The sequence below is a fragment of the Coregonus clupeaformis genome, chromosome 36 (genome assembly GCF_020615455.1).
Source record: "Coregonus clupeaformis isolate EN_2021a chromosome 36, ASM2061545v1, whole genome shotgun sequence".
NCBI classification, from domain to species: domain Eukaryota; kingdom Metazoa; phylum Chordata; class Actinopteri; order Salmoniformes; family Salmonidae; genus Coregonus; species Coregonus clupeaformis.
In genome coordinates this window covers 24,109,980-24,130,352 of record NC_059227.1, presented here as the reverse complement: position 1 = coordinate 24,130,352, position 20,373 = coordinate 24,109,980, and the positions used below count along the sequence as shown (strand labels likewise).

General features: G+C 45.0%; 2 protein-coding genes across 2 annotated transcripts in view; both read right to left on the bottom strand.

Moving 5' to 3' along the window:
- Positions 1–4,438, bottom strand: part of LOC121552426 (ena/VASP-like protein) — a 76,452-nt gene extending 72,014 nt beyond the window's left edge. Inside the window, exon 1 of the mRNA XM_045211333.1 lies at positions 4,020–4,438. Coding sequence (XP_045067268.1) covers positions 4,020–4,024 — 5 coding nt within the window. The 5' untranslated portion in view covers positions 4,025–4,438. The remainder of the gene's footprint in view (positions 1–4,019) is intronic.
- Positions 4,439–5,858: 1,420 nt separating this feature from the next.
- LOC121552617 (echinoderm microtubule-associated protein-like 1) lies at positions 5,859–16,467 on the bottom strand. Its single transcript, XM_045211326.1, has 7 exons — positions 16,206–16,467; positions 9,968–10,153; positions 8,163–8,307; positions 7,859–7,978; positions 7,482–7,510; positions 7,211–7,237; positions 5,859–6,784 (listed from the first exon to the last, which is right to left on the bottom strand). The coding sequence occupies exons 1-7, from the start codon at positions 16,354–16,356 to the stop codon at positions 6,492–6,494; spliced, it is 951 nt and encodes a 316-aa protein (XP_045067261.1). The 5' UTR covers positions 16,357–16,467; the 3' UTR covers positions 5,859–6,491.
- Between the last annotated feature and the right edge of the window lie 3,906 nt (positions 16,468–20,373).

Genomic DNA, 20,373 nt, shown 5'->3' with positions numbered 1-20,373 from the left:
CAAATACCCACTCACACACATCCTGAAAGACCCCACAATGTGGGAATCGTTTGGGGATTTAAAAGACACTCCTAATCTAATCCAGATTACAGCAGTAGTAGAAGAATGCAGGACAACTAGCAGCCCCACGATTTTCCCCTGGAGTTACACTAACCCACCTGCTACTGACTGACAGACCGCTAGAAACTCTCACTGTTCACCTGCTAATACACTTAACTACCCTAAATGGCAAATAGATTGAGTGATTTCATTCATTTAATCCAGACCCATTGATACCCCTGGAAATGAAAGACCCACTCCATCTTCTACTGTCAGACAGCCAGATACCTCTACTACACTCTCACAGTTAATCTGCTAATACACCCATGAATCACTATTAAATACACTACCGCTTCCCAGATTTAGCTAATATAGGTGATTTCATATATTTGAACAAAACCCAATTTCCAAATCCCCAAAGGCCTTTCCCTTGCATTCTCCAACATGTTCACAGCCGATATACACTTAATTCTACTTTAACTGATCCCCTGCTAATAGGCTTAACATGTAATAAGATGATTGGGGCACACACTGTCAATGGGTTACTGTGAAATTGACAGTAGCTTACAGGCATCTCGTGGCAAGTAAGTTACTGTATTTCATATTACAGTACATCTACTGTAATATAAATACGGTATCAAAACAAGTACTGTGTAATGACACAATACCGTCAATTGACTTTCCACAAACACTTTTCATTCCAATTGACAAATTGACTTTCCATTCTCACGAACACGATGGTCTTCTCCGTTTTGCTCTACAACCCCCACAAGTGTCACGGGACATGTCTGAAGGTAACCGGTACCGGTTGAAAAAAATTAATGGAAGTATGAAGGTCATTTCGTGCCTACACAGCAAACAAAAATATATATTTCCTGAGCTTACTTATATGTCCTAGATATAGGACTTGCACTTCAAAACCTTGTTTCTTATGATTTATTTTTTGCCATTTATGAATGTGTTATTCAATGCATTTCTCTGGGCTAAAGGCCAAATTCAACGACTTAGACTTAGACTTACAAGGCAGTAGGCACACCTCAAAATATTATAATGAGCCAGAAACAACAATATTTGTTAAATTAAGCAAAACCCCATTCACTTGGGGTTAGTCTGATCAAATACAAAACTATATTAGCGATGTGAAATTCATCATTAACGTGACTAAACACGGGTTACTGTGTGTGAACCAACAGTGAAAACAGCTTTTAGTCCAGTATAGGTTGACTCTGAATGGAAACAGTGTCTGCATTCCAAATGGCACCCTATTCCCTATACTGTATATAGGGAATGGGGTGCCATTTGGGATGATATGGGCACTAGACAAAAGTTGTACACTAGGTTATATAGGGAATAGGGTGGTATTGGGACGCAACCAGTGAAGTTCTGAGTCTGTAACCTTGACTAATGTATGCTTGACCTTTAGAGCTGACTTCATCTGGTTAGAATCAATGGTCACTAGGTCACTGTTAGAGAGACCAACAATCACTTACTGGCCTACACACATAACATGGAGGCCCACATGTGTTGAAAGTTGGTCACAGTACACAAACACAGGCACAATCAATCAAGAGCATACATGAAAGTGCATACATACACACGCAAACACACAAACAAACACATACACACACACACACTACTAAACCAGTACAGGTGAATGGTTGAACCACAGTCAACGATGCCACCTACAGTACAGCTCTATAACAGTATACATGAACATGTTTTAATCCCCAGACAGAACTGGGTGACAGTCACAGACATCATAGAACCGTTGTAGTCAGTCAGTTAGGGTTAGCTTGGGTTAGCTTAGGGCACAGTAAGCCTACAGGTTAAGGGCATACAAAACAGTTGATGAAAAGTGTCTTAGGTAGGGTACAGTATATGCCTGTGTTTCCCAACCCTGGACCTTGAGCACCCCCAACAGTACACAGTTTCTGTGTAGCCCTTGACAAACACACCTCATTCAACTCATTGAGGGCTTGATGATTAGTTGACAAGTTGAATCAGGTGTGCTTGTCCAGGGTTACAATAAATATGTGTACTGTTGGGGGTACTGAAGGACCAGGGTTGGGAAACATTGGTATATGCCATGCTCTCTAGGCCAGGGTGGCAGGGAAGGGGATAGGGTAAAGGAGAGACAGGATATGGCAGGGAGAATCAGAGAGGAGGGATGGGAGAAATAGGAGGAGATGGGGATGAGGGAGTATGGACTGTATAGACAATGGAGGAGGGGGAAGAGTAAGCTGGAGGCTTGGGTGAAAAAAGGGGAGACAGCAGGAGAGGTGGGGAGGGGGCAGGGAATACTGCCCTGTGGGTATAAAGGGTACTGACTGACCGTAGGCAGAGAGAGAGAGAGAGAGAGAGAAGAGAGAGAGAGAGAGAGAGAGAGAGAGAGAGAGAGAGAGAGAGAGAGAGAGAGAGAGAGAGAGAGAGAGAGAGAGAGAGAGGGAAGAGAGAGAGAGAGAGAGAGAGAGAGAGAGAGAGAGAGAGAGAGAGAGAGAGAGAGAGGGAGACTGGTCACACAAACACTGCCAATGACAATTAGCCTCAACCTGGGGTTTCTCTGCCTGCAGCAGACCTGTGCCAAAGGCTGGCAGTCACCACAGAGCGACAGTAAAGCCTCTGTGGATTGGTCACGGTTCAGTGTAGCACTATAGTAAGGCAGTTCTGATTGGGTGGATGATCTGATCGGCCCAACCACCACCAGATTGTCCAGGAAGAACTGTCCCTATTGGTTAGGGTTGCTGTGCTCGCCCATGAAGTGTGAGGTGTGAAATTCAATAGAACAGATGGGTTCTGGGTATGGCTCAGTGAGATTGAAGGGGGAATACTGTAAATGCTTTTGAAACAGTGGGAGGTGCTGGTCACAAAACAGAGACGACAATCAATACTCAATACAAGACACAAAGAGGGGAAAGAATTCCCAGTGTTGGAAGTAACCACAGTCGACCTGGTCTCTGTGTGTTTATTTATTTTATTTAACCCTTATTAAACCAGGAGAGGCTTCTAACCCTTGAGCCTCGTGTGTGTGTGTGTGTGTGTGTGTGTGTGTGTGTGTGTGTGTGTGTGTGTGTGTGTGTGTGTCGCGGTCGCCTGGGCATGTTGCTGGACCTCTAGGCCTGATGTCTCAATTGTACCTGGTTTAGATATGGATATGGACAGGCTCTGATGGATGGCCTGATGAAATTACATTTGTAAGTTGTGTTTGGTCATGTGAAATCCTTTGAGTTTATGTTGTGATCAGAATACTGTGCCCTACAAGCCAAAAAGGCCCATAGAATCAGAATCATAGAATGGAAATTCCAATTCCATGCCATTCTAATTCTGGAACCACTTATAACCCAGAATAGAATTAGAATGGAATGAATTATATGTCTATGTTATGACCACAGCTTATAACCATTTTACACATGACACACGTGTAGTCTGGTTTCTATGACAACAGATCCTTTCCCTCTGCAGACCACACCCTCAGTGACACATCACAGAGATGGGATGGGATGGGAGCAAGAGCAGGGGACTGGAGACGTTTGCTTGCGTGTTTTATTAATGCTTTCTCCCATGTCCATGAAATGAGAGAAACCATATATGCCCTTGCTCGTTGCTTTTCGACACTGATCAGATTCATTCACCACTGTTCACAGGGAGAATTCACAGCAACACTGCACAGTGCTGCCCCACCTCACAGGCCCAAATAGGCCTACATTACAGGTAGCCTAATCGCCAGTCATCCTAAAACTCATATTTTATAATAAAAGCGTGGCTTTAATAGCGGCATACATGTTGCCTCGACAGCACGAATAAAACGGTATACTATTAATTTGGTATTTTCGTTTTATCCGACTATAGGCTTTCCCTTGAAATCCAACAAAATGCGTCCTCGAATTTCATCCAGCCTTGCAGCGGCATCCTGTGTGTCGTTCATTGTGCATTAATAACGCGGACGGTCTATATCAAAAAGCAAAGCGCATGTTTTTGCTTACCTCATCTTCCTCTCCTCTCCACCGTAGTGATAAATGAAGAACGACCTGTAGCCTATTGTCTTTTTCCCTTTCTGGGCGATTCTCTCAGTCCAGAATATAGACGATGCGAATGTTCTAATATTGATTATCTAGCTATTAATAATAGCCTAGGCACGCCGATGGTACGAAGCCTGCCGGGGATGTGCAGGGCAAGGCAGATGCTGGAAAGGCGATAGGGTGGGGAAAATGCTACAAACGGATGCCACAGTTTTTAGTCTCTTTTATTTAAAGCGAATCTCTCTCCAGTCCCTCTCGAGGTGGTGCTGGTGTTTTCGGTGCCATATTTCAGAGCGCTACGGAGAGCTGTCCTGACGAGAGACTGGTCGGTCTGGCTGACAGCGGCTTCTGAGGTGCCATCTTCCCTTCCTCCAGCACTGGGAGCGTGGACGCGCGGGAGGGAGGGAGGGATAGGGGTAGAGAGAGAGAGAGAGAGAGAGAGAGAGAGAGAGAGAGAGAGAGAGAGAGAGAGAGAGAGAGAGCGCGAAAGAGAAGAGAGAGAGAGAGAGAGAGAGAGAGAGAGAGAGAGAGAGAGAGAGAGAGAGAGAGAGAGAGAGAGAGAGAGAGAGACGAGAGAGAGAGAGAACAAACCCAATTTTGATAAACTCCCTTATCTACTTGGTGAAAAACAACAGTGTGCCATCACAGCAGCAAGATTTGTATTTGTATATTTATTGTTTATTTCACTTTTGTTCACTATCTACTTCACTTGCTTTGGCAATGTTAACATATGTTTCCCATGCCAATAAAGCCCTTAAATTGAATTGAATTGAGAGAGAGACAGTAAACTAGCCTACCTATATATATATATATATATATATATATATATATATATATATATAATAGTTCCTGGCCGTTAGCACCATTGGCTGTGTACATAGGCCTACAGCTGTTTCAGCTACTGTAAGTTTTAAAAAACAATGATATTCAATGGTCGGGTCCAAAATATGCTACAACTCAACTCAGGGTTTCTATTTTGAAGTGTGGCCACCATGCCTGTGACCCTGTCAACACCACCAGGTGATAATGCAACATGTCTAGCACTTAATGAAATAGTAGGCCTACTTAAATCCATGATGATAGGAATTGGATTTCCCTGTCATATCCATCCTTTTGAACCCGTCTCAGTTGTCTACACTACAGGTGTGATGGCCAGCTGTTTGCCTGTTTCTCTCTGACAGGTAAGCCTAAACAGATGGGTTTATAAGGTCAAAGTCGAGGCCTTTAGGTGCCCAATAATGGTTGTACTATGTTTTGTGCTGCTACCATGTTGTGCTGCTGCCATGTTGTGTTGCTACCATGTTGTTGTCATGTGGTGTTGCTACCATGCTGTGTTGTCATGTGTTGCTGCCATGCTATGTTGTTGTCTTAGGTCTCTCTTTATGTAGTGTTGTGGTGTCTCTCTTGTCGTGATGTGTGTTTTGTCCTATATTTTTATTTTTAATCCCAGCACCCGTCCCCGCAGGAGGCCTTTTGCCTTTTGGTAGGCTGTAATTGTAAATAAGAATTTGTTCTTAGCTGACTTGCCTAGTTAAATAAAGGTAAAATAAATAAAATAAAATAAAAGGTTTTGTAGGCGATGCGGTTTTGGGGCTAGGATACCTGACACCTGTAAAGTGCAGGCAAGTGCAAGATACTGTGTGCAACACACACACACACACACACACACACACACACACACACACACACACACACACACACAGTAGAAGTAGAACTCAAAACATCATAGACATATCTTGTAATAATACTGTACATTGTTATTACATTATTACATTGATATTATTACATAGACAGTAGTCGAAGCAGGTGATGACTGAAATGTTTAATGGCTGTCAACAGAGACAGACAGATACACACATAAACCAAATAAGAGAATTCACTCATTCATCTCCCAAAGTCAAGGAGATATTCATATTTTACTGAAGTAAAACTACAAAGCACACAAACAAAATTGAGACATTAAAACAGAAAGAAACAGGAGAAAAAAACACAGGCTTTCAGTTGACAGAGACAGAAATATGTAAGAAATTAAACAGAGGAAAAAGTGAAGAGGACTATGGTCACTGATGGTGCTAGGAAATACAACAAAACAAACAAACTCACTATTCCCTTTACTGCTGGTGAAAAAACCCCACCTCAAAACCAAAACTTTGTAACTATCAGTCAATCTCAAACATTACTGAAGACAACCTCTACTTCTAATTCCCTCACATTGCTATAAACGCAAACATCTTTCAAACATTGTGAAAACTGAGTTTGCTTACAGGCCTACTACACTTGTAAGAGCTTGACATAGAAGTTGCCCTTAACCACATATCTAGAATCAGATTACCCTCCCCTCAATCCTAACCTTAACCTTTAGGAGGATGAAACAATATCTGACCCTGGACCAATGGTTAGGAGCAACCTCTACCTCCTCCTAGCCTACCCTATTGCCTAGTAACAGATCTGGAAGTACTGGCTTGGTGATTTGAGGGGGCTTTTGTAATTGGACATGTCCATAGAAGAATATGTATTCTGATTGGTGCTTTTCTGCAGGGGGAGGGTGAAGGCGGGGGGTGTTTTGCATGTCTCAGGCTTAGTCCGGTCTGAGGTGGGGGGGCCTCCTTTGGTCTGAGGAGGGGTGGGGGTTCTGGTTGGTCTGGAGTTGGGGACCGTGGGGGCTGATTTGGCCACTTCAGAAGACCCAGTCCTTCTTGTTAGGGGGATCAGATAGATCTGCATAGTCACTAAGTGAAGAGGTGAAATTAGGGGTAAGGGTGAAGGTTGAGGGTTGAGAGTATGGGACGAAATGAGGTTTGTAGGTGTGAGCAGGAGAAGGGAGGATGTGTGTGGTGGAGAGGGAATGGGAGGGGAAGAGAAGTCATGATGAGACATGGTGAGAAAATGAGAGACAAGGGTAAACAGGTGTTCAAATACAGTGCTTACTTGTACTTTAGAAACCAGAAGATGTATTTGTCACAGATAAGATTTTAGCTTTCAGTAGATATTATTCCATAAACTTGACAAACTTGACAGACGTTGTCTTTTCTGAGATAGATAATGCATGGGATCAGTAACAGGCGGTGGAGAATACAGTCATAGTATATAAAGCTAGACTAACATATCCAGTTGAGGTTAAGAATGTTATTCCAGGAGGTTGGACAGAGGCCTACCTTTACAGTGTGTCACATGTCTCGACCCTATAGAAGAAACACAGGAACAGAGAGAGCAGGTCAGTCTATGTGGGAGGTATAGTATCCACTCTAACATGTCACTCATACCATTTATCAATGGCATGTTACAGTAGGATCAATCTAACCAACATCTGTTTTCCATTTCATTAATCTGGCCATTCCTCTCCCCAAGGCCCTGTTGTACAGTTCAGTGCTGCTCTCTGCCTGTGGGAAGAGCACACTACAGTAGAAATTAAAATAATTGTCTTACCTACACTGGCTGCAGGCTCCTTGGTTTTGCTGCAAGGAGAGAATGAGAAAGGAGAAGTTAGGTCCCATCACACAAGCAGGGAGAGTGTTGTCAATCTCACGCCCTAGTCTAGAACAAGGATGGACAACTCCTGTCCACGAAGGTCACAGTACTGCTGCTTTTTGTTTTTATACCAGGTTACCCAGACACAGATATACGCCAGTGTCGGATTGAAAAACAAGCATGGAAACCAGTAGACCTTCAAGGACCAGAGTTGTAACTCCTGTTCTAGAGATCTATTTGAGAAAACGTAGGAGACGTATAGAGTCAGAACAGTACATTCAGAACACATTTAAACACTTCTTCCCTGTTAGGCCTACAGCCACAGACGTACCTACCTTTCAGCTTTCTTACTGCCGGAGGCTGTGGATCCTGAGGGGCCAGGTCGGGGGCCGGGCCGAGCTGTCTTAGAGGTACATGGACTCTCCTTCACACTGCCTACTGGACTCTTCACACCACTGAGGGAGACAGGGTGAGGGGGAGAAAAGAGAGAGGGGGGGGGGGACGTTAGAAAGTGAGAGAACAGCAAGTGTATGATCAATTTGTTGAAATGTATCTAGCGCTAGAGTTAGAGTCGAGGGATAGTAATCATACTGTACCTCTCTGTGTTCGCAGGTGATGGTTAGTGATTGTGTACTGTACCTCTTGGCTGATGCTGGTGGTAAGGGGTTGTAGTTCCGTGCGGTGAATGTAGAGGGCAGTGTGGAGGTTGTGTAACTCTTCTTCAGAGAGGCAGGGCTGTTCATTGATGGTCTGGACGGCAGGGCCAGAGACACAGGCCTAGCTGCTGTTGCATAGGGGAAATATGGGTGAAGAGGGTGTATGTGTATGTTTCTATGTGTGTGTGTGTGTGTCTGTGTGTGTGTGTGTGTGTGTGTCCCCTCTGACTTCAAAATGGCTCGAGTTGCTCCCCTCCTCAAGAAACCAACACTTGACTCATCTGACGTCAAAAACTATAGACCCTTCTTTCTTTTTTTTCCAAAACACTTGAGCGTTCTGTCTCTGATCAACTTTCTCGTTATTTATCTCAGAATGATCTTCTTGACCCTAACCAGTCAGGCTTCAAGATGGGTCACTCAACCGAGACTGCTCTTCTTTGTGTCACGGAGGCTCGCCGCACTGTCAAAGCTGACTCTCTCTCCTCTGTTCTCATCCTCCTAGATCTATCCGCTGCCTTCGACACCATGAACCATCAGATCCTCCTCTCCACCCTTTCAGGGCTAGGCTTCTCAGGCTATGCACACTCTTTTACTGCATCCTACCTGGCAGGCCGTTCCTACCAGGTGACGTGGAGAGGATCTGTGTCTGCACCACATACTCTCACTACTGGTGTCCCCCAGGGCTCGGTTCTAGGCCCTCTCCCCTTCTCTCTATATACCAAGTCACTCGGCTCCGTCATATCCTCACATGGTCTCTCCTATCATTGCTATGCGGATGACACTCAACTACTTTTCTCCTTCCCCCTTCTGACACCCAGGTGGCGACACGCATCTCTGCGTGCCTGGCAGATATCTCAACTTGGATGTCGGCCCACCACCTCAAATTCAACCTCGACAAGACGGAACTGCTCTTCCTCCCAGGGAAGGCATGCCCGCTCAAAGACCTCTCCAACACAGTTAACAACTCCACAGTGTCACCCTCCCAGAGCGCAAATAACCTTGGCGTGACCCTGGACAACACCCTGTCGTTCTCTTAAAACATCAAAGCAGTGATCAGCTCCTGCAGGTTCATGCTCTACATCCTCCCTAGAGTACGACCCTACCTCACACAGGAAGCAGCACATGTCCTAATCCAGGCACTCGTCCTCTCCAGTCTGGACTACTGCAACTCGCTGTTGGCTGGGCTCCCTGCTTGTGCCATCAAACCTCTGCAACTTATCCAGAACGCTGCAGCCCGCCTGGTTTTCGACCTTCCCAAGTTCTCTCATGTCACCCCACTCCTCCGCACACTCCACTGGCTTCCAGTCGAAGCTTGCATCCACTACATGCCTACAGAACAGCAAGAGGAACTGCCCCTCCTTACCTTCAGGCTATGCTCAAACCCTACACCCGAACCCGAGCACTCCGTTCTGGCACCTCAGGTCTCTTGGCCTTCCCACCCCTATGGGAGGGCAGCTCCCGCTCAGCCCAGTCCAAGCTCTTCTTTGTCCTGGCACCCCAATGGTGGAACCAGCTTCCCCCTGAAGCAGACAGCAGAGTCCCTGCCCATCTTCCAAAAACATCTGACCCCCCTTCTAGCTCTGACTCTACTGATAGCTACGTTATTGAGGAAAAATGTACTTTCTATGCCTGTGATATGTGGTTGTCCCACCTAGCTATCTTACGATGAATGCACTAACTGTAAGTCGCTCTGGATAAGAGCGTCTGCTTAGTGACTAAAATGTAAATGTAAATGTGTGTGTGTGTGTATGTGTGTAAACATGTGTGTATGTGCTTGTGTTTGTGTACCTTTCCCAGCAGGTCCTTTCTTGGTGTTGGCGGCCTGGTGTTCCTCTGAGATGTTGAGTCTCTTGAGGACATCAGCCAGGGCCATCTTCAGCAGCTGAATCTCATCCTCCTGCATCTGCATCCTCTGCTCCAGGTACGTCAGGCGATCCGCCACGTCTATGCCACTCGCCGCAGAGCTACGGTCATCTGGAGAGCAAAACCATAGATTGAGTTAGCCCACTGAGCTAAAGCCACACAAAACTGTGTTAGCCCACTGAGCTAAAGCCACTTCTCCAGGTACGTCAGGCAGTCCGCCACATCTATGCCGCTCGCCGCAGAGCTACGATCATCTGGGGAGCACAACCATAGATTGAGTTAGCAGGTCCTTTCTTGGTGTTGGCGGCCCAGCAGGTCCTTTCTTGGTGTTGGCGGCCTGGTGTTCCTCTGAGATGTTGAGTCTCTTGAGGACATCAGCCAGGGCCATCTTCAGCAGCTGAATCTCATCCTCCTGCATCTGCATCCTCTGCTCCAGGTACGTCAGGCGATCCGCCACGTCTATGCCACTCGCCGCAGAGCTACGGTCATCTGGAGATGATTGTGGACTAAAGGAAAAAAAAGAGGACTGAACACGCCCCCATTCTCATCGACGGGGCTGTAGTGGAACAGGTTGAGAGCTTCAAGTTCCTTGGTGTCCACATCGCCAACAAACTATCATGGTCCAAACACACCAAGACAGTTGTGAAGAGGGCACGACAAAGCCTATTCCCCCTCAGGAGACTGAAAAGATTTGGCATGGGTCCTCAGATCCTCAAAAAGTTATACAGCTGCACCATCGAGAGCATCCTGACTGGTTGCATCACCGCCTGGTATGGCAACTGCTCGGCCTCCGACCGCAAGGCATTACAGAGGGTAGTGTGTATGGCCCAGTACATCACTGGGGCCAAGCTTCCTGCCATCCAGGACCTCTATACCAGGCGGTGTCAGAGGAAGGCCCTCAAAATTGTCAAAGACTCCAGCCACCCTAGTCATAGGCTGTTCTCTCTGCTACCGCAAGACAAGCGGTACCGGAGCGCCAAGTACAGGTCCAAAAGGCTTCTCAACAGCTTCTACCCCTAAGCCATAAGCCTCCTGAACAGATAATCATTGCTACCCGGACTATTTGCACTGCCCCCCTCTTTTACGCTGCTGCTACTCTGTCTATTATTTATGCATAGTCACTTTAACTCTACCCACATGTACATATTACCTCAATTACCTCGACTAGCCGGTGCCCCCGCACATTGACTCTGCACCGGTACCCCCCTGTATATAGCCTCCCTACTGTTATTTTATTTTACTGCTGCTCTTTAGTTATTTGCTTTTATTTTTTTTACTTAACACTTTTTTTTTATCTTTTAAAAATGCATTGTTGGTTAAGGGCTTGTAAGTAAGCATTTCACTGTAATGTCTACACCTGTTGTATTCGGCGCATGTGGCAAATTAAATTTGATTTGATTTGAGTTAGCCCACTGAGCTAAAGACACACAAGACTGTGTTAGCCCACTGAGCTAAAGCCACTGCTCCAGGTACGTCTGAGGGTCCAGTATATCCATCCCGCCTGCTACCAAGCTAAGGTAACAACATAGGTAATGTTAATCCACTGAGCTAAAGCCTTCTGTACCTAACCAGCGCCACCAAGACTGTTAGCCCAATGAGCTAAAGCCACTGGCCATTGGGTAATTCAAGACCATGTTAGCAGCCACCCAAGAGTTACTGATGGTTCCAGGTGAGTGATACAGACTCATCAAACTGAAGTCTTCACACTTCACACATATCTCTCACACAATAACAGAAATGCTGTAGACATACAGTGAGGGAAAAAAGTATTTGATCCCCTGCTGATTTTGTACGTTTCCCCACTGACAAAGACATGATCAATCTATAATTGTAATGGTAGGTTTATTTGAACAGTGAGAGACAGAATAACAACAAACAAATCCAGAAAAACGCATGTCAAAAATGTTATAAATTGATTTGCATTTTAATGAGGGAAATAAGTATTTGACCCCTCTGCAAAACATGACTTAGTACTTGGTCAGACGTTTCTTGTAGTTGGCCACCAGGTTTGCACACATCTCAGGAGGGATTTTGTCCCACTCCTCTTTGCAGATCTTCTCCAAGTCATTAAGGTTTCGAGGCTGACGTTTGGCAACTCAAACCTTCAGCTCCCTCCACAGATTTTCTATGGGATTAAGGTCTGGAGACTGGATAGGCCACTCCAGGACCTTAATGTGCTTATTCTTGAGCCACTCCTTTGTTGCCTTGGCCGTGTGTTTTGGGTCATTGTCATGCTGGAATACCCATCCACGACCCATTTTCAATGCCCTGGCTGAGGGAAGGAGGTTCTCACCCAAGATTTGACGGTACATGGCCCCGTCCATCGTTCCTTTGATGCGGTGAAGTTGTCCTGTCCCCTTAGCAGAAACCCCCCCCCCAAAGCATAAAGTTTCCACCTCCATGTTTGACGGTGGGATGGTGTTCTTGGGGTCATAGGCAGCATTCCTTCTCCTCCAAACACGACGAGTTGAGTTGATGCCAAAGCTCGATTTTGGTCTCATCTGACCACAACACTTTCACCCAGTTCTCTTCTGAATCATTCAGATGTTCATTGGCAAACTTCAGATGGGCCTGTATATGTGCTTTCTTGAGCAGGGGGACCTTGCGGGCGCTGCAGGATTTCAGTCCTTCATGGCGTAGTGTGTTACCAATTGTTTTCTTGGTGACTATGGTCCCAGCTGCCTTGAGATCATTGACAAGATCCTCCCGTGTAGTTCTGGGCTGATTCCTCACCGTTCTCATGATCATTGCAACTCCATGAGGTGAGATTGACAGGTCTTTTGTTTTTCTTCCATTTGCGAATAATCGCACCAACTGTTGTCACCTTCTCACCAAGCTGCTTGGCGATGGTCTTGTAGCCCATTCCAGCCTTGTGTAGGTCTACAATCTTGTCCCTGACATCCTTGGAGAGCTCTTTGGTCTTGGCCATGGTGGAGAGTTTGGAATCTGATTGATGGATTGCTTCTGTGGACAGGTGTCTTTTATACAGGTAACAAACTGAGATTAGGAGCACTCCCTTTAAGAGTGTGCTCTTAATCTCAGCTCGTTACCTGTATAAAAGACACATGGGAGCCAGAAATCTTTCTGATTGAGAGGGGGTCAAATACTTATTTCCCTCATTAAAATGCAAATCAATTTATAACATTTTTGACATGCGTTTTTCTGGACTTTTTTGTTGTTATTCTGTCTCTCACTGTTCAAATAAACCTACCATTAAAATTATAGACGGATTATTTCTTTTTCAGTGGGCAAACGTACAAAATCAGCAGGGGATCAAATACTTTTTTCCCTCACTGTAGAAGCTGAAACAAACAACACACATGCCACAGACAACAGACAGACATCTGCATCCCTCTGACAGACACACTTCACTCGCATGAAAACCAACAGACCATTTTCTATAAATTACATCAATAGGAAGTACAATCCTAACAAACGGCACCATTTTGTAAATAGATTTTTTTAGAATAAGAGAAGAAAACTTGAAATTAACCATATGAGAGTAAGACTACAGAGATTCAATTAAATACATCTGCTACTACAAAGACCAAGACAATAGACACCATTTGTCTGGTTTTAGTGGACATAATCCCAGTGAGAGAGATGGTAACAAATGACTGGTGGAACAGCAAACAAACAAACAGAACAGAAGCTGTCGTGTACCATTGGAAACTCTGTGCGGTGAGGAGTTGTCATAAAGATTCTTCATACTGGGTGACCCTTCCGCCGCTCCAGACCGTCTCCTCCTCCTTCTCCTCTCTTTCACTGTCTGACAGACAATATCTTCTTCCTCCATCAGAGTGACCGTCGGCTCTCTCTCTCTCTCTCTCTCTCTTTCTTTATCTGTGTGTTCCACTGGGTAGTGTCTGCTTGGATCTCATCTCCACTGCTCCATCCACTGTTCCAGTTTCGTCACACACACAGTAGAACACACACTGATCTCTCCTCTTTCCTCTCTTCCTCTCCTCTTCTGTCCTCTCCCGACAGCCTTGCACCAAGATGATAAAAAGTACAGCAGAGCTCTCTTCTCTTGCCCTCCTCTTTACCTCTCTTAACAGCATCAAATCTGGATCCCAGTCCAGATGGAGTCCATGGTGAGGTTATGAAATGTTGATATTATCTATGTCTCCTTTATCACTCTTCCTCTCTCTCTCTCTCTCTCTCTCTCTCTGGGTGGTGTCTGCCAATGTAGGGCATGCTGATGTTTACAACATTGCTTAAAGCCTTTATCTGAGATTGTGTGTGTGTGTGCGTGCATGTGTGCGTGTGTGTGTGTAGGAGGTGGGGTTGGGGTTAATGTTTGATCATGTTTATACACTCTTGCTATCCTCTCCAATTCAGCCTAAAATGTAGGGTTTGGAGTGTGTTCATGTACGGTGTGTGTATATGTATGTGTGTATATGTGTGTGTTATACAGTAGCACAATGATAATCCCTCAGACTGAGCCTCTTTGGCATGAGTGACCCCACCCCCTCCCTGATAAACCTTCTGTCAGTGACAGAGAGATAGATAGAAAGAAAGATGGAGCGAGAGATAGAGGGAGCGATAGATGGAGAGTTAGACAGAAAGAGAGAGAGAGAAGAGAAAGAGAGAGAGAGAAAGGGAGCAAGAGAGCAATGTAAAGCAAGGAGCAAGAGAGAATAATCTATAATGCTCCCCTCCTCTCATCTCACCCTAGTACAGGTTGCATGTCCTTGTATTGTTCTCCTGTAAGCAGCTTGTTTAGTTCATTGATCATCCGATTTCCAGGTCTTCTATTTACAGTAGTACATGCCACTCTGACTGATGGAGGGTAAAGGTAAAACCCAACCCGCGCTGACACACCGTGCCAGTACACAGGAGATCTCACAGGTGGCACCAGATGCATCTAAAGCAGTCTTCCCTAAAGTGGGTCAAGAAGACCACAGATTGTAGCAGCTATTATAATGATTTATCTACAGTAGCTATTATATGTCTATAGTACCCTCAGCTTGTGCAATCTATCTGACAGACGTACTAAACTGTGCCTCGATTTTGCCAGAAAACTGGTGAAGATCCATTTCAGAGGCTGGTTACGCCCCTTCGGGGGGAAGCCACAGGTCATCATAATAGGAACAAACAAACTGGCCATCCCAGAAGTCTAACGGAGAGATACAAAAGATCACCAATACCTTATTTGAGCAGGCTCCTAAATGAAAACGGATGTTAGATGTGTATTTTAGCACTTTAAATTTGTTGTATTTATTTAACATTTATATTTTTTTATTTTAACAGCAAATGAATTCAGTGTTTTTAATGAGAACTGTGAAGCGACCGGAAATGATGCTGAAAGACCAATAAACTAAACTAATGGTTAGAAGGTAAACCTTTCTATGTAGCCATACTGTAGATGTGTCCAGGAAGAGGCTACTATATTTGGTGTTGTGACCCAGGGTGTGTCTCTGTGACTTAGTATTTTACTTCCTGTTTTTGGCTGTGACATCAGGCCTGTGCCACCTCCAGAGACCCCATATGGGTCTGGGATTAGAACAGCCCATAATCCCAGACCTGGAAAAGGGAATTAGCAGAACACAGCTCAATCTCTGCTGCTGCTGCACTAACTCAACTATACAAAACCCAAACCCTGTGCTTCTTGGCCAGCCTTCACACATATGCATAGCCTACCCACACATACACACATGCACACACACACACACACACATGTAGGTTATACACACACATACTCATGCTAATGGTATTATGTAGACTCACGCTACACAACATAGCAACAACCCTAAAACAAACATTTAGAAAACATAACTAAACTCTAGGTCTATAGCAGTGATGGTAATGGAGAGGGAAGTAATCTGGGATTCTCCTCTCCCAGATGGTGTGGTTTGTGAATGGCAGAATGATCAGATGTCTATTCACATCACAAGTTCACAACCCTGCTGCATACCCACACAAACCCCTCCTGTTATTAGTCCACTGACATCAATACCCCCAAGGGTGCAAAGCTTTGCCGAAATGTAATTCTAAAATGTGAACTTTTAAAATTCAAAAGGACCAAGAACTTTACGTTGAATGTTTACAGCACACAATACCCCCCCACCCCCAATAACCTGTCCTTCTGTTACTTTACCTATGCAAATTCTACCCCACCTCTCCATCCCCCACACCCTTAGCCCTCCCACACATACAGTACCTATCATGAAGTCTGTGTCTGGAGCCAGCAGGGAGTCGTGGTGGTAGGTCTCCCTGAAAGAGGGCCTCCTCAGTCCCGTCTCCTCCATCCCCAACCCCTGGTCCACCAACTCCTCCATGGGACTGTCTTCCATCGACATCCCAGACGCCATGCCTACCTGCCTCTGTGTGTGTGTGTGTGTGTGTGAGGTGCTCCTATGAAAGGCTGAAGGTTACTCACATTCCTCCTCCTCCACTGAGCTCAGTCAGTGACCTTTCCTAAACCGCTAACCCTCCCTCCCCTCCTTTCCTCCCTCCCTCTCTCCGTAGAGGAGTGTAGATGGGGCGTAGAGGGAGATGGGAGGGATGATGATGTCATTAAGGAGAGATTAAAGGCCCTGGTAATCCATCTCAAGCCCTCAGCCACGGACGACAGGCCAGGGGAGGGAGGGAAGGAGGGAGGAAGAAGAGTGGGAGGAAGGTACAGGAGTGGATGGCAGGAAGGTAGAGAGGGAGAGAGGTGAGAGGCCACCTGGTCTCAGACAGGTTAACTGCAGCTTCCACCTAAGATGTGGGCGGGGGCTGTATTTGTGTCTCTATCTGGGTGTAAACAACACATTCTTAGAGCTACAGTGAGAATGGCTCACAAACACACACTCTTCATACTCCTCACCAAAGATGCATGGGATTTGTATTGGTACTAAACTGCCTAAACCAGAGCGCTTGCATCAGATTGCCAGCTGGTCTGGCTGCTGCAGCAAAGGCCTAGTAGGGCTGATGAGCAACAGAAGATTAGGAAGGAAAACTTGATTAATTAAAAGCATCACAGGGACAATAAACTGGCCATGGCAATTATAATTATGGGGATGGCAGCTCCGGATTAAGGTTGCCCACTGATCTAGGATTGGCTCTAACTAGGGTTGCAAAAATCCAGTAACTTTCAAAAGATTCCCAGGTTTTCCAGAAATCCTGGTTGGAGGATTCCAGATTCCTGCTTATTCTTAATCTTCCAACCGGGATTTCTGGAAAACTGGGGAATTTTGGGAAAGTTACCGGATTTTTACAACATCAGCTAAAACCCTCTCCAATCCTACCCTTAATTATTAGGGGGGAAACACTCAAACGGACTTTAGATGAGAGTTTAGGGGTAACTCTATCCTACTACTCCAATTATGCAGGAGTGGAAGAGCTTGCAATGCTCACTGCTGATGTAGCGTAGCTAAGCAGTTTGTTCACTGCCTGTGGTTAGTTTGAGCTAGCATTGCCTTATGTACCGGCATCAGCTTCTTAAGACCTGAAGTGCCGCTGGTAACTGTCCCTTTCACCCATAGAAGCCACCTAGCTTTTCCCGGTTTAACACCTACAGAACTGATGGGAGTGTGTATTGCTGGTGCTCAAGGCGGCCTATAGTACTGATCGGCATGAGGATTGCCAGGGCCAGAATAACCTCTTAAGGACCGGACCCTTTTTTTCAATTTTCGCATAAAATGACATACCCAAATCTAACTGCCTGTAGCTCAGGACCTGAAGCAAGGATATGCATATTCTTGATCCCATTTGAAAGGAAACACTTTGAAGTTTGAGGAAATGTGAAATTAATGTATGAGAATATAACACATTAGATCTGGTAAAAGATACTACAAACCAAAAAAAACACGTTTTTGTTCTCGTTTTTTTCTCATCGTCTTTGAAATGCAAAAGAAAGGCCACAATATAATATTGCAGTTTAGGCGCAATTTAGATTTTGGCCACTAGATGGTAGCAGTGTGTGTGCAAAGTTTCAGATTGATCCAGTGAAGCGTTGCAATTCTGGACTATTTTGTATCAAGTCTACCCAAATGTGCCGAATTGGTCAATTGATACATTTTCAAGTACATACAGTTGAAGTCGGAAGTTTACATACACCTTAGCCACATGGGGACAAAGATCATACTTTTTGGAGAAATGTCCTCTGGTCTGATGAAACAAAAATATAACTGTTTGGCCACAGGCCTGGGCCCAGGGGCTTCAGCCCCGGTAAGCCCCTGCATTAACCTGGCCCTGAGGATTGCCGGTGCGCCACGCCTACAGTACTGATCATCAATTGGCTAATTGGCTGCTGTCCCATTTCACAGACACCGCCACAAAAATAATGGGCCAGTGTTTCAGAAATACCCGGAACGATTTCTGGTCCCTGTCCGTCCTCCCTGCTATTAAAGACATGCTCCGGAAAGTATTTTTTAAACCTCCGGCTTTAGGCTGTATGTGTCAATGGGTAGGCTATTCATGCATAATCAGCAGAATTACTGTCTTATCTCAATTATCCACAAAATCCCTAGTTTGAAAGCAAGTGTTTTACTGGAAGCTGTGACGTGCCATTTTCCCTCCATTTTCCCCCACGTAGGGCAGCCCCATAGCAATTTGAGTTCTAGCCAATGAGCTTTAGCCACTCGCCATTTGAGCGACAGCTAGCAAGATGCACACACAGCAAAGCGAGAGAGAGAACAATGACGTGGTGCACATATCTGCACCTATGTGACGTAGTACGCAATTTTCGGGGACCACTTTTGGCTCATGAGTGCTACTTTTAGAACTACTGACTAAAAAGTAAACAAAAGTACCAAAGAATCTCTTTAATGTTTGAAGTGTAAAAACAAATGTGAGAGCCTGCTGGAGTTGTTGAGTTGTCAGTGGTCCCTCTGGAAGTCTGTACTGTCAGTGAGTCTGTAATTCTGTCTGTGTAATAGACATCAGTAGGTGTGCTGTGCTAGCGTCTGGCCACTCAGAGCACTGGACATTCCTAATGCCATGAGCTGGGATAAGCAACGTACAAAGATGGGCCGAGGAAAGAGAGAAAGCCAAAGCCTGTAGTATAACTGACTCCTTGTGGTCGTTGGTTGCAACTAACATACCAGTATACCATGAGCCATGACGACACTCACACACCGACACTCACACACCCAAACATCAGATTGTTAGTTTTGCATTCACATTTCTAATGAACATACACCAGAATTGGATTAAAAGACAGACCAATTTTTTTTTTTTTCACAAAGGACTTAAACTTTATAAATAGTCTGTCAATGGAACATTAAATCGCAAGGATGCTAGAATTCTTCACAAGAATCCAAGAGATTTTCAGAGAGCATGACAAAGTGACACAATTATCTGATACACACATCCTTTCTCTACTCCAAAAATATCTAGACTTTTAGATCCTCCATTTTTAAATATATCAAAATATATGCCAACATTTAGCAGTAATACAGAAGAACACAAAAAGCCGAGTTTCAGGCATTTGTCAGGTGATTCGATTTGATTGGTGGCGAGATAAAAACACTTCCTGGGTCAGTGAGAAGTGGAATGGTGGATATCAGAGGTCAGGAACGTCTGACCCATGTCACCATGGCAACAATACGTACACTTGACATATCATGACTATGTCCCAATAGCCCAAACATAATATACCATCTCCTTTCCTCACTTCCCTTTACATTTTACATTTACATTTTCGTCATTTAGCAGACGCTCTTATACAGAGCGACTTACAATAGGCCTTTAAATGTTTGACAAATGAGAAACATATCCTATATAATTTCCCCCTCATCAGTGACCTAAACAAAAGGCCACGAGGAAAGGAAACGTTAAAGAGCTTTGGGACATAGTCAGGGTGTACTATTCTGAAGTTGTCAGTTGGACACCAGATCAGCCTATGTGGCGCCCTCTAGGGGCTCAGTACTGTAAATGCACATCTGGGAGTAAAGCCATGGTGGGTCAAGTCTGTACCTCAACCCTCTCATCTGAATCTCCCCATAAGAAAACAATGTGATTTCAATTTATGACGTAACAGAAAATATCAGCAGCAAAACCCCACAAGATGGAACACCTCCGCAGAAGGACAAGGATCACCTGCCTTAGAGCCAGGACGCCTGGTGTAGAGTGACTCTGTCCTCTAATTGGACAGATCAATGAGGGGAGGGTTACCTGTTAAAACGGCAACCTCCCAGACGTCAAACCCTAAGGTCAGCCAGGATGGCTACAGGTAGACGTTTCACTCCCTCAACCACAGATCTAGGATCAGCTTAGACTCACCCTACACTCCCAATCCTAACCTTAACCATAAAGGGGGATGAGGAAATAGAGTATCTGATCCTGGATCACTGTATAGAGTGTAACTTCTACCTAACCTAACTTTGTGTCAGGATGTGGTT

Excerpts from the sequence above, each read along its gene's own strand:
- LOC121552617 (XM_045211326.1), bottom strand. The coding sequence starts at position 16,356 with ATGGCGTCTGGGATGTCGATGGAAGACAGTCCCATGGAGGAGTTGGTG. Across the intron at positions 7,979-8,162 it reads CCACCAGCATCAGCCAAGAG|TGGTGTGAAGAGTCCAGTAG; the intron begins GTACAGTACACA and ends TGTCTCCCTCAG. Across the intron at positions 6,785-7,210 it reads ACATGTGACACACTGTAAAG|TGACTATGCAGATCTATCTG; the intron begins GTAGGCCTCTGT and ends CTCTTCACTTAG.